At 36.8% G+C, this 15,145-nt stretch overlaps 1 protein-coding gene across 3 annotated transcripts in view; it reads left to right on the forward strand.

Moving 5' to 3' along the window:
- Positions 1-15,145, forward strand: part of LOC142143973 (putative cation-transporting ATPase 13A4) — a 137,949-nt gene that overhangs the window by 103,843 nt on the left and 18,961 nt on the right. For all 3 annotated transcript variants that reach the window (XM_075202275.1, XM_075202277.1, XM_075202274.1), the window contains exons 28-30: positions 2,138-2,226; positions 2,333-2,413; positions 3,661-5,303. In XM_075202275.1, the coding sequence (XP_075058376.1) occupies positions 2,138-2,226; positions 2,333-2,413; positions 3,661-3,906 (416 nt within the window). In that variant the 3' untranslated portion in view covers positions 3,907-5,303. The remainder of the gene's footprint in view (positions 1-2,137; positions 2,227-2,332; positions 2,414-3,660; positions 5,304-15,145) is intronic.

Below are 15,145 nucleotides of genomic sequence, written 5' to 3' on the forward strand. Positions count from 1 at the left end.
ATGTTTATTATTTAGTTGTTTTGGCGCACAAATTAAACTGAGAGACTGTGCCCATAATTATCAACATAAGAGTTAATCCCACAGTCATTACATAATAAATCTGTGCAATTTACATTTTATGTTCTAGGCATTTTTCCAGAAATTAATCTAAAATGTATGAAGGACTGGCAGCTATACTCTACAGAGCAGCGCATTCAGCACTGATCATGCATTGTCCTTCACTCTGTTATATGCTGTCAGGACTTGGCCCACATTCATCTAATAGTATTTTGGTGCTCATGTGACTCACAGTGAGGTCACTGAGTGGGCCTCAACATCTAACTGCCATTGGCCATCGGCAATGTAGGATCAACTTAGCTGCCACCTATCCATGAGGAGTATTAGAAACTGCTCCAACCCCACACTGCACCAATAGCAAAAGCAGGTAGTTAAACCCACCCCACCCCCTCTACACACACCTCGTTGCTTCCTATTTTGGTATTTGTTTTACTTCTATCACAACAGTTCCATATCTGCTAAAGATATCTTAATGTCAGACCCTGAGAAAGACTCACAACTCTGATGTAATTACATTACAACTTATCACACTATTTAAGACCCCACTTTCCAGCAGGGACTATTTGATAAGGATAGTTCATTATTTTAAAATTAAAATTGTAATAAGGTGTGTTTAAATTCACAAAATGAAAGAGGTGTTTAAAAATCTCTGGTTAAAGTAAAATAAATAAATCTCTGCCTGAAAGAAAATTCTTGATTCAATCAATAAAAAATATAAAAGGGAAACCTGTTTCAAGTATTATATAGTTACTAACAACATATAAATATTTCAATCCAAATGACATATTTATATATATATATTTTGAGGAGGTAAAGTTGTGGTAAATAATGTGCATACTTAGAAATGTTTGCACTAAAGATACTGTAATAGAGTTAACTGTATGCAGGAATCCTACTGTAAATAACCGAAGAGCTAAGCTCAGGTATATATATATATATATATATATATATATATATAATATCCAAGCATCAGGTAGTAGCTTAATTGCACATCTTGAGAAACATGAGAATCTTTAGAAGATAAATGTATTTTTCAACATCATAAAGTCTTTGGGGAATCAGGCTATTTACTCTCCTCCAGCAAGAAAATCTAAGGCTTCATGGCTTATGGTTGAAACTAGTCTACTATCTTGCTGCTGTCCTGCTGAGTATGAAATTGACTTGTTGGTTTGGTGTGGAGTTACCAGAAAGGGACTGCAATGGGGATTGCATAGTCTGTAATGCAGTTGGGTTTGACAGATACAGCCAGGGGTCACAGCAAACACAAGACACAAGGAATCAAGTCCAATGTTACTGGGGGTTGCTTGGATACATGGCATGGGCAAAGCTGTACTGCATCAACTCCTTCAGAGATAGAGACCTATGCTAGTGCACTAACAAAGTACACTTATATAGAATGACTCATTAATGATGCCATCAGCAGGCAATTCTCCAAATAAAGTGCTTACCAAATACAGTGCTTACCACAATTTGCGATGAAGCAAATTATGTCATTCCGCCCCACCCACCTCAGTCAACATAAAGTGTGCAAGGGGTGTGATGTCTCAATTAGTGTTATCATACACTTTGCCCCACCCCAATGATGACAAGAATTGAATCACTAGCTTATGTCCACCTCTTCTTTTAATACTTTAACAGTGTATCTCCTGAAACTAGCTATGAAAGGAAGGCAAATATGAGTAGGAGTCTGGTAAGCAGGAGCCATCTTGGAAGTAGCAATGAAGTACAAACAGAGACAAAATAAATAAAGATACAGGGGATGCCCAGCCAATAAAAGTAGTACTCAATAACCGTGCACTGGTATTTTTTTATTTTTTTGATAACCTCTGTCTACCATCAGTAAGTTTAATACACAGCTAAAATGGCCAGCTCAGAAGTACCCATCTCTAGTTATATTTAATTATAGTACAGGTGACTCAATGATGGATTATATTACTCTTTAAAATAACTAAATATAGAAGAAGAGACTGTTTGCTTTAAGTCACTTTTTCTAACGTTAATTTGAATTAATTTTGAAATGCATTGTTCTAAGTGGTTTATACAAAACAAATTTGCTAAAGTGTTATTTCTTATCTTCCAGATGTATTTGTGGCTCTACTAATTATAGAAGCTACCTTCACCATATTCTTCATTTTTGCTGATTTCGAAAACATCTATCCTGTCTTGGAAGTAAGCTATTTTTGCTATTACAAAAACTGGTAACAATTTTCTTTTTTTTTAGGATTCTAGATTTTATGACATAGATATTAATATGACTGTGACTCTTTATTTACAGCTTGTCTGCACTCCCATGAGCTGGAGAATACATATCATAGTGTTATTGGTTATTTGTCTTGTTGTGTCATTTCTAATGGAGGTCAGTATTATTCTAATCAAATTATTTGTATTATAAGCAAACTGGTTGAATTTGTCTTTTCTTCTTCTTCTTTGTTAATATGTATAAACTTCAGTGCATAATATCTGTATAAACCATGAATTCTGATGCCAATTCAGTTTTCCTATGAAAAAAGAAGACTAATGTACCCCCAGGGCCACCTTAACAATAGTATGGGCCCCGGGCACAGCAGTACACCGGGGCTCCTATATATAAATATATAAGTAAAAAAAAAAAAAAAAGGATTATATATACTTACCTTTCAATCACGATGCGTTGAATCCTCTTCTGTGCTCCTCCATGCTGTGCTCGCAGTGAATGTCTGTCATCACGCCAGACATTCACTGTGAGCGCATCACGGAAGAGAGAACCAGGGACTGAGCCGGATCGTCACCTGACCGCAAAAGGTAATTTTTTTTTTTTCTTTACAGGATTTTTTTTACAGCAGACCTGCCAGGGCCCCCTTTCCTCCTGGGCCCCCGGGCACCTGCCCATCGTGCCCAATGGGAAAGACGGCCCTGTGTACCCCTTACTATAATGGATATTAGAGAACATTTTGGATTTCTGTGAACTGTATAAAAAACCTTTGGCCTACAGCCTTCTTGCTTTTACAGAACTCCTTCACATATTCATATCATTTATAATTGGGAATGCATTAGTCTATATATTATGATTGTTGTGATATATAAGTAAATGTATTTGTCATTTTTTTTTAACTCTTTTAGTAAAACACACAGGTAACTATTATTGTAAAATCTTATTTTCTGCATTATTTGCATGAATGAAAGGGAGATTTTTTTCTTTTATATTTGTTGAGGTACCCACTAACATCAACAGAAGCAACATAAAGTGATTAAACTTAGTGAGGACTGTATGTGGTTATCTATATTTACAATGTAGGCCTGGAAAGGCTTAAGTGTATTGTACCTCTTTGAGGTTTCATAACAGAAAGCATTTTTCATCTATTTTATATTGTTGTTGACCTGTTTTTATTTACTTGTCTAGAGTTTTAAAGTATTTATCTGGCATTTTATACCTGATACTGAGGAAAGAAAATTTGACACCAACAAGTGCCTAGCTGTGTGTGCTGAATTTAGTCCTATTTAGATATTTTGTTCTATTTGTATTATTAAACAACATATTTTCTCCTTTTTTCTTCATTAATCGTTTTAAAATACACAAACAATTTTGAAAAGTTTCCAATGTTACAAGTTCCATTTTTTTTTCAGGAGTTTATTTTGGATAACAGAGCCCTCTGGTTGGCTTTGAAGAGGTGTCTAAAATTAAAACCTGGAAGTAACTATAAAAAGCTTAAGATCATTTTGGAGGAAGACACAGAATGGCCGCCTGTTGGAACTACAATGTATAGTAACATGACCAATGAGGACAATAAAGTCTACACTAACCCAGCTTACGAGCATGAAGATGTTTATCAAAATGTACAGCATAAAAGAAAAGCTACTTTACATTTTTAAAGGATTACACAGGGTCCTACTTCTCTTCCAGCTAGTTTAAAAAATATAATGTACTTCTGCATCTTATTTAAGTGTCCACAATCTTTTTGTTAATTTGTTAGATTGCATTCCCAAAATTGTTAGGTACATTCCCACATCTGAATCTCCACAATATTTTGAAAGCATATGTGAAGTTGAACAAATAGTTGGTGTCCACTTCATATAAAGAAATTAATTATAACATTTTGCACAGAGCATATCTCACATAAAAATATACTATCAGAAGCGTACTAAAGTCTTACTGTTATAAATTTTAGCAACCAGATGCAGAAATATTACATTGTTTATGGTCATGTCCTAAGATAAAGGACTTTTAGAATGGTGTTCAGGAGTTTATCACACATACTCTTAGAATTTCATTCACGGTAACCATGATTGGATATTTTGGAATATATATGCTGAAGACATGAATCAACAATTAACAATTGGCAAAAAAAAACAATTGTTAATGAAATTCAGTGGCCTCGAAAAAAAATATCACCGGACACCCTTAATACAAATCTAATGACTAGCTAAATTTCCTTTCTTTTCCATATGGATTGGGTAGAAAATTCTACCAGTAAAGAAATTTTAGCAGGAAAAGCTTTTGAGACATGGATACCCTATATCCACACATTGTCCACACCTACAAACTTAGTATTCACAAGTTATTACAAATTTGTTAATGATTTTATAACAAAAACAAAAGCTGTGTATAGTTTTGTTCACCTTTTTGATATCAGGAAAAATAATGGTGACACAACAAATATATAGTTTTCATACTCATTCAATTTGGATGGCTATGAATTTGTTGCATTGTGTACTATCACTTCTTCTAATAAAATTAATTTTAAAAAAAGAAACTTGGTTAAAGTGCATCTACATACAAACTTTCTAGTAGAAGACTCCCCTCCTGCCTCCCTATCAACTTGCAAGTTTAGGAGCCAGTTTGACATCATCGACTACAGGTTAAAAAAGTAAATCTAGGACCATTTGGAGACAGAAACGAGATTTGTCAAAGGAGTCAGATACCGCCTGACAGAGCCTCAACAAGGCCATTGTGTGTCCTGTGAGAGACAGTAGGTCTGAGGAAACAGCTCATAAAGAGCTGACGAGACATTGGAGAGAGCTTTTGTGACAGCTGAGTGATGGGATGTGGTGTGACCTGCAGGAGGCAGGTGCAAGTGAAAGAAACTGCAAGCTCTGACAAGTTGAAGACAGACAGGTGATCTGTTTACTACAAGTAGCATGTGCAAGACAGGAGCCAAGGAGAATACTGTCCTAAAGAGAGAGAGAGAGAGACTACAGTGACTGGCTAAGAAGGGAATACCAGATAATGAAGGACTTTGTGTTCCTGTGTGCAGCCATTAAAGAAAGTGGTGAGTGTCCTAGCTTCCCACTGATTAGACAAGGTCCAAGATGTGAAGTAGTTCCCTGAATGGGGACTAGGTATTTGCTAATTTCAGATACTTTACTGCTGACAATTAAAGCACTTTAATGTTTAACCTTGGAGTTTGCTTCCTGTTATGGCACATACACACATTCAGATTGTCTCTATCCAAAATGGGCAAAATTTGGACTGCTTGATCATCTTAAACGCTAGACAGTAGTCTTCTGCTATATATTTGGTGGTGCGATTAAATATTTTGAAGGTGACTTGAGGACACATTTTACAGGAATATCATAACATTTTCAGCTTCCTTGTGTGAGTCTATGTTTAGAGTGTTTTACATTCTCAGATTCTTATCTTGCTTAAAGTGAGCATTGCTCAATATTTGTCTATGCCTTATTGTGAAAGATGATTTGAAAACATTTAATTATCAGTGGCTGTATCATTTTTATTTTGCGTACATCAGGTGAAACACACATTGATATTGAAAAAATCCAGCAGTCATGTATTTGCAATTACAATATTAAGAGAAATTAACTCTGAATTCAAATGTTCTTGGTCAGTCTAATAGATCATGAATCCATTGCCCAAAGACCACTCTTGTGTCAGTGTTTCCTTCTGTTACTTTTCTCTGACAATCCACTCAATCACTACTACCACCTCAACTACTACACCAATAAAGCACTGTTAACATACTCATACTTTTATTAATCTCTAATTTTTCTTAATTTTACCCTCCCTACTTTCTCATATTGCAGAATATAGGACCTGATTTAAAATTGGATGTAAGGTGTACAATTCTGCTTTGTTTTCTTAAATATTAGCATAAGATGTACTTGTTGCCCCCAATTCCAGGAGAGGCAGATCTGGGGTGTGCAAGTGCAACTGTTTTAAGTAAAAGTATGGGTATGCATATGTAAGTGCGCCACATCCCCTGGATATACATTCTATACTGAGTAGGGCCGCTTCTTCAGATAAGGATTTTGTGGTACAAACATACCATAACAGAGAAACCCAATGTCATAAAGTGAACCAGATTGATCAGCATGGGGCTTCCCTAGGAGAACTGGGTCAGCAAAAATAACTTTATACCCTATGGAAAACAAGCCCTTGCTGAATAGCACTTGAGGTGTCCCAGTCTCCCTATCCAGTGGGGATTGGTGTAATAATTTAAAGTTATTAAAACTACCTTTAGTGTATGTGACTAAAAGTCACAGCAAACCTCGGCAGCCAGTTACTGCTTGGGTATGCTGGCACTTGTAAAACTACTTTTGCAGGCCGAATTACTCTAGTGAATTCAGTCCTGCTGACCAGGCTGAGGCTGGTTCCCACTATGACCGGGGACCCCGTGTTGTTTACCCCCTCGAAGTTTGTCCACCAGCATTAGTGACAAACTTGGAGCTGGTTTAAATTTTTTGCAAAGGAAATTTAATTATTTTTTTTCAATGTAATTATTTATTCTTTTTAAGAAACACTTTAATCACCAAGCATCAAAATGAAGATAACCGGAATATCTTTTAGTGTACTTTGATGTGACCGCATTGATTGTATTGTGAGCTGTATACATTTAAGATACGTGCAAAGAAATACAAAATACACAAATGGCAAATCTGCAAACTACTCTAAATGAATCCCGTAATTTTCAGAAGAAGAAGCTATGTAACATCCTGTGTGTCTTAAAGAACATGTCAACAAGTCATCAGGCATCGTAGACACGTTTTTTTTACTGTTTACATTTGTTACTATGCAACACAAAAACAATAATAAGGTTATAATTTGCCCTAAGTTTGTATTATTTACACATCTTACACCCTAACTACAACACTGGTCGCTGATTGCCGTATTTGCCATTAGCTCTATTACCTATCCGGTGTAGAAATGCACAGACATAGAAATTCATTGTGATCTAAATCTATGTATTTGTTTAAATAAACAATACTCAAATTGTATTTCATTAGCACATTTCCAAGAAATGCTTACACCAACCCTTCTATTCATACAGCAAGACAATGAAATATGTCAGAGAGAAAATGCATCAGTGTGTTCACAACAGCCTCATGTCAGTAGTAATGAGCATAACAATGGGATTTAGCAAATTGTAACCAACTCCCTCCTAGGGAAAGACTACTAACAGCAAGATTACCTGAATTGCCCTATAGTACTTTCACCTGGTTATAATCCACTGGAATATTAGAAGAATTTAAAAAAATAATTGCCATTTGATACACTCTACTGCCCATGTTCTAGTGTTAACTGAACATGTGTTCGTTACTGCTAATGGAATAATAATCAAAATACAGTTAGCTATCCCCCAATACAGGAAATACTGCCAGTTATATAAATAAATCAGCATTGGATAACCCGTAAATTGACTCACAAGACCAATTAGAATGCTATGTAAAAATGTATCATACTATGATAGGAGTATCTTTATATTGATTTGGAACAAATAATTATTCAAAAACAAATTGAAACTAGAATCCATAAGATATTCAACTGTAAATAAAAATGTTTTGGTGGTCATTTATGATGTTAAAAAATGCACAGAGACAGTGTAAAATCCATTTTGGTGATGGCATGAGCTTCCATTTGCACTGGTACACCTAGTACACCTAGTTTTCTGCCAAAGTGTTTTGAGTGCTGGTGTTTTCAAAGATGCAAAAATTTGCACCAGCTGATGGAAGGAGTTTAGTGGAGTGAGGACATCCCTTGCAAAGTTCAGAGTGAGCTTTGGTTTTAGTTTTAATCAGGAAATAATTAAAAGGCAAAGGTGGAAATAAAAGAGGGATGGAGAGTAGAGGGGAGTAGGGGTTTGATGCAACCTGATGCAACCTGTTTAGAACTATGCACCAGTGGTATAAAAGCTTATATTAATTTTATTTCACACACACACTGAGTTGACCACATCTGTCCACACATAAGAGCAATCTTCTATATCCAGAACCTCATAGAAATATCTTTCCCACTATTGATTTATACAGCAGTGATATGAGTACAGTTTTGAGCATACTATTGCGCTTGGCTTGTGTGGGTGTTGGTGTGTGCGCGCTACTAACATGGGTGCCTCCACCTAGTAGAACTACAAATAGATAATACCTGTCTTTCCATAGCCGTGGAGTGCAGGCTGTAGTAAGGTGCCATGGTGTGGTTTTGTGGCTGTTGTCCATGCAGTGTGGTCATTGCAATCTGGTCGAGGTTCGTGGAAACAGATAGTACTTTAGGCATCGAGCTAGCGGTAGAATGGGTAAAAATGTGAGTAAGGAGAAGGATGTTTTGGGTAAAGGAAGGTGATAGAGTTAGGTGGAAGAGGAGGAGTTCAGGGGCTGGTAGTGTAGGAAGTAGGGGGTGAGTGTATGACATCTAAGGACAGATCTGATGGATTTGTTATAGAAGTGTGTTCAGGACAGAAAGTGTGGTGAAAGTGATAGTTAATAGTGTGATAGGAGAGATATGTAGAATATTAGGTGAGGTAGGAGTAACAAAGTAGGAATTTGAACAGGGAATGGGGGCAAAGAATATGTATAAAGGAAGCGAGTACAATGGAATCAACATATGGTATACACAGCTGTAAAATCATATAAGAATGCAGAATTTATAGCAGGGCCATGAGTGTAGATGGAAAACACTGTACAAAGTGGATCCAGACTGGTAAACAGGGTATACTGGTGCAGGATAGAATGAAGATAAAGGTTAAAGGATCAGAAAATATAAATAAGAATGTTTTTCTTAGCTATGGCCAGACTGGTAGATTTATGGGCATTCAAAAGAATTAAGGGGGAGAATATCTTATATATAAATGCTTAGTGGCGTCTGTGTGTGGAAAATAAAAACCAAGTTGCAGCGCCACCTGCTGGGCAGAGTTATACACTGACCTACTAAATTCTTAGTGTGTGTGGGAAAAAAAATTCAAAAAGGGCTGAAATTTGGCAGGGCTCAAACTCATTTTCGTGAGGTAATTTTACCTCATGAACACACATGTGTAGAGGCGTGCGTTAGTGTGTGTGTGTGTGTGTGTGTAAAAAACTATTTTCTCAGAAAGGGCTCATCCAATTGACCTGAAATTTGGTATACTGACATTATTTGATAAAAAAATTAGAATAGTCAAGTCAGTTAACTTACGTCATCCCCCCTTTCCCACGTGGGAGGGATAGTAAAGGCTAAATTTACGAGTTGAGGGGTCAAACTCATTTTCGTGAGGTAATTTTACCTCATAAACACACATTAAAAAGGGCGCTTGCGTCGGGAAGTAACGATCTTCCCCTGAGGAGGCCTGGGCTAGGCCCAAATGCATGACAAGAACCTTTTTAAGACCTTAAGTATCTTGATTTGACTAGAATGCATGAGTATCATGCACGGGTTAACTTGTCTATTATATACCTTATCGGGAAATAGCCATTTAATGTATCTACTGCCTTGGAGCAAACTGTCAGATTCAGCAACAGAGTATAATCAAGCTTCCAAGACAAATTTCTTGAAGAAAGGTGTGAAATATCAATAAAAACTAGATTAGCTGCATGGCCCATCCAGGAGAATGTGACTATTTCTTCACTCTCATGACAAATTTTGGATCAACAAAAAGAAAGTGACACTATGCAGGAGTCAGCCAATGAATGTTCTTTAAGAATCAAATCAAACCTTTTAAGAGAACCCTTGTTAACATATTTTCAATCTGGGAATTATCTTAGGTGGGATCTAATATGAGATTGAAATCCTCTCCAAAGACCAAGTGTCTCCTTGCATGAAGATCAATTTTTGCCAGTATTTTTAGCATAACAGGAAACAAAAGACAGTTGTAAAGATCCTACTCCAATAAGAACTCTCCCGTCTGGGTCCGAGTATGTGTAGTATACTGTGAAAGGAACCTTGTTCTGAATTAGAATTGCAACCCCTTTCCATTTAGCATTTAGCACTTGCTGAGGGAAAAAAGTCTGGGAACAAGTTTTACAATTGAGCATAAAGTGGGGAGATGTAAAATGTATCTATTGCAAAAAGACAATATCATGTTGTCTTTATTTCAAGGCTGCCAACAGGACTGAACACTTTTTAGGATAATAGGCTTACTAGAAATTGACCTTTGTTACTCAAACTGTAAGGATTATCTTAAAAAAAAGTACCTTACTTTAGCTGTTGAAGTATTGTCCGAGAGTGGAGTTAGAACCTGATAAACAATAATGGAGGTGAGAAATACACAAAACAGTACCTAATATATGAAATTATAAATCAACCTGAATTTAGCTCTAGTATATCTGAGGAAGGAAATTCAACCCAGTAGTGGAAAGGGGGGAAACGTAGGTGTAAATGAAAGGGGGGAAGGGAAGAGTATGCATATTGTTATTGAATGGTGAGTCAAGGGGGGAACCGGGATTCAGGTTATAATTTGAAGATGCATGTAAAGGCTGTAGTGAGATGCAACCAAGAACAGGTAAGGCCATTATTTTATCTAGCATTTCGATATCTAATTGTGTATTAAAACATGAAAATAACTAGGAGCTTACATTGCTTAGGTAACCAAAAAGAAAATGTTTATGCCTTGGCCCGTGAGATCAAAAGCAGGGAAGGTCATGAAAAGATGAATAAACAGGTGGACACACACAAACCTAAGTAAATGCACAAACTAAAAACAGCAGCAATTAACAAACACACAATAGCAAGTAGGCTTAAAAATTTGTCTGACAATTTAACTCACAATAGTCAAGAGTTAAAAGGGAGAGGAGTGTGTGTAGCACAACTGTCAGAGTTAAGAAGTTCAATAATTGTCTCTTTAGCTTAAACAGAAGAGTTTGTTTAATTCAAACAGCCATCTGCTATTTGGTCGGTTCACAAATATTTACATTACACATATAAGAGTTAATGAGAAACTTCTGCCACTCTGGAGGCGGAAACTGTGGTTTCACGGCAAGGGGAGGCCCCTGATCGGGGTGAAGACATAGTGGTGTTTCCTATTCCCAGACTCTTCAGAAGGTCCTTCCTTTGGGGTTATTGCAAAGAGGATCTGGATTCTGTAAAGACCTGTAACTTGATTGGAAAACACGACCTGTACATGTACCCATGTTGTCTCAGTGACCTGGTCACGTCCTGAAGAGCTTTTCTTTTTTGGATGGTAACGTGGTACAAATCATTACGTCATTAAATAAATGGACCTCTGAGTTCTCATACTTGAAGGAGGTCAAAGATTATGATGCGAACATCCGTTTTTCTATAATGAGGAAGTATTGCATTCTGAGAATTATGTCTCACTGTGCCTGATCAGAACTAGACTTAAAGTCATAACAACTATGCCTAGCCTGTTTTAGAACTTTTGGGCTGATCACATTCCACCATCATTATGAGTAATTGTTCTGTGGAGTACCACACAAAGCGTACTGTTTTTTCAGAAGATTTTCAGAAAATACCATTGGTTTATTTAATACCCCTGACACAGCAAATAAAATCTACCCAAAATGGCCTCCTTTTTCTGATTACATAAATTCACATTAGATTGTATTGTCTATTTATATCCAGATATCAAATTCTAAGAGGTGACTTCTCTCTTTCCAACCAAGGTTGTCCTCTGTTTCTAGGAGTTAGAGTGTGTAATGCACATCTCCTTCAAATGAGGGTACCTCTGACTTTTTAGGAGGCCGGGTGGTAAGATCTGGATGATTTTAAATTGCTAACCCACATTCTCCAGTTGCATTATTTGCATTACCTTCTATTGTCCGGTGATTTTCAGACAATATGTGAAAAGAGATACTCTTGTTTGAAAGAAGGAGTTTCAGTAGAATGGAGCGAGGTAAGGTTTCTAAAAGTGCGCCCCCCTTTTCTTTACATAAATATACTGTGTTTCTTAGTCTGGTAATCACAAGTGCTTAATAGACAATAGACGAAAAGGTCACACTTGTTTGTAAGACTGGACTCCCTTCTTTGAAATGTGAGTGCCCCCAATTTTTTTTGTATGGGGCCTGAGATTTGGTTTCTAAAATCCTCCCATTGGCAAGGAGAGCTAAGGTTATTGTGTCAATCCGAGATGTTTTTGACCCAGGAGGCACGCTGTTTTCTTTTCAACAGCTCAAAGTTAAATTCCACCTTAGTAACGAGCACTTCTTCATGTGTCTGCAACTATGCCACAATATCATGCTTTATACTGAGGGTAAATTGACTCTACTTACTTCCAGTGCCTTGGATGACTTGTTGCATTTTTCTAGAGGTCAGAAATATAGAATTGAATTCTTACATAAGGATTTACTTCCTCCAGATATCTCAACACTGGAAACACCATTACTGCATGTGTTTAGGATTCCTTATCACTGTCCTCTCAGGTTATTTTAACTAAATATCATGATAACATAATGAAATGGTTGCACTTCGCCAGGTTACAGGAGGTTCACTTACAAATACTGAACAGAGCCTTCATTTCACAGGCCCCGAGGAAACACTATGTGGCAGATGAGACAGGGATGTGTCCCAAATTTAAAAAATACCTCAGGCTCATTCTTCCATAATATCTGGTTTTGCAGGAAGATACAGAAGTTTTAGAATAAGATTCTGAATTTTCTCAGTTCATGCTTAGGCTTTACTCTACCCATTGACCTAGTTGCTATCCTTTTATGTAATTATGACAACTGGATACAGTTCTTCCCCCGAGAGATATTGAGGATGTCAAACCATTTATTACATTTGTCCTTACCATTGTCAAAAAAACAATCCTTCGCAATTAGATTATTCCTTCTCCCACCTTTCTCTATGATGTTAAGGTTGAACTCCTAGACACACTTTATTTTGATAGAAGGGCAACGCTTCCAGACATCAAGAAGACGGTAGGTAAATTTTATGCTAAATGGGGATCCTATAAAGAATCCTTCCATAGAAATATAAGTGATGAGGTGATATCTTAAAAATGTTCGATAATATCACTTGGTTTCTTTACAGGATCATGGGGTTTAATTTGTTTCCTTATCCCTTTGTGTCTCCTGCTTAGTGGTACAACCCTGGGGATGATGCCCCCACCCCCCCTACACCCCTGCCTAGCTTCCACCCCCTCTTATGCCTTCAGACAAGTCATGGCGATTCATGGTAATACTACAGGAGTGCACACTGCTGGTTTAGCATACTCCTGTATTTTCTTTAACTTTGCAGTCGGGTGAATAGTTGGATAACTCCTTGTTGTTATAAGGTTTATATTGTGTAATTGTATGATTTTGATTCATTGTTCCTTTCAACAACTCCATCCATCTGAGGAGCCATTTTTCAGTAATATGCATTCTTGTTCTTTCTTTTTATCTTACATTTATATGTCTTGCACATTATTAATGTATTTGTGCCACAAATTTCAATAAAGCAGATGTTTAAATATAAAAAAAAAAGAAAAAAGAGGGGCAAAGATCTAAAGTCTTAAAGATCCCATCCTTCTATATACATCAATGTTATTTATTCCCTGTGATCAAAAAGGATTAGTATGCAATAAACATTAAATAAACTGTGGGAGTCTTTAGTAGATTGAAAGGCTATAGAAGAATGTGCATTGAAATGAAAATGTTCATTTATGGTAATATTATAGTTATTTCCTCCGTGCCAGAAACAGTAATAGCATAAGTTGCAGTTCCTGTCTTCAGGTAATGAAACACTAAATATTGCAATGCTATTAAGTTAGGCAGGATAAATGCAGAGGATCAATGTTATCACTAGGAGAATAAGAGATAATTCAAACTCTCAAATGATATTTTAGACCTGCTGCAGAAGTGGATCTAGTGCAGGAGTGAAACGTGGGAGGCGAATGTTACATGGAAGCCCCAGTCTCAGTTGTATGGCCATTGGGCCGTGACTGGGCTGCTCGGCCACAGTGGTTCTACGGTTGGGGAGAAGATCAGGTCCCAAACTACTGAAGTTGCTGGCATTGAAAATGAATTCAAGACATTGAATTGGCCAAAATCTGTCAAATTATTAAGATAAATAAATTTTACCACTCATGTAAGTGCTGATCTAAAATTAAGGCTATTGCAGTGTAGGACTAAGCTTTTAACACAACATTTACATGGAGTAACTGTGAAACAGACTCAATTTTTAATGTGTCACACTTTCCTTCCTAATATCTGTTTTGAGCATCAGTTCAGTGTCTGCCGACAATAGCAGTTTCTCTTTCGGATACATCACCTTTCAAAACAATGTTCATGGAAAGGGTGTCTTATCACTAAAGCAAGGGTGCATCTTTCCCAGCAAGTCTATTGCCATTGTTCAACATATTTCTTCATTAGACAACAAACAAGAAAAATGTAATGTTGCCATCACTTAAATCTAAATGGGCAAAAAAAAAAGCCAATAAACAGAAGCATAAAGTAACATTTTAATTTATGATACACCAGTGTACTGGAATAAAACCAATGATGTAATCCAAAGTTGTTAAATGTAAAGTAATAGAAATACTGTACTAAAATCAGTTGCATTCTCATGCAAAAACAGTTGACCAATACATCACTTATAGCTTTAACTACAGTAACTAGAAAATCATTTTGCAGATTTCAGTCTCTTCAGCCATCAGTTATTTTGAGCTCAGGTCCAGACTGACAATCTGATAATTCTGGCATTTATTATAAGGGACAATTTGGCCTACTAAACTTTTGATCATATCTCCTTCTTGGCTCCAGTAAGTCTCCCTACCTTGCTTTTATAAAATGCAGTTCAGTATTTGGCCCCAAGTACTATTCTGGATCAGTGATGCACCAATAGGCAGTAAGCCATCCAGTGAATGAAGGAGCAATCTGTTCAAAACTTTTAACATTTTGGGACAGTAAAAGCACATTAACTGGTGTGCAAGGGCTTCTTGGTTGTCCCAGTCTGGCTCTGTTTATGCTGCTA

Source organism: Mixophyes fleayi, chromosome 3 (assembly GCF_038048845.1).
Source record: "Mixophyes fleayi isolate aMixFle1 chromosome 3, aMixFle1.hap1, whole genome shotgun sequence".
Lineage (NCBI taxonomy): Eukaryota > Metazoa > Chordata > Amphibia > Anura > Limnodynastidae > Mixophyes > Mixophyes fleayi.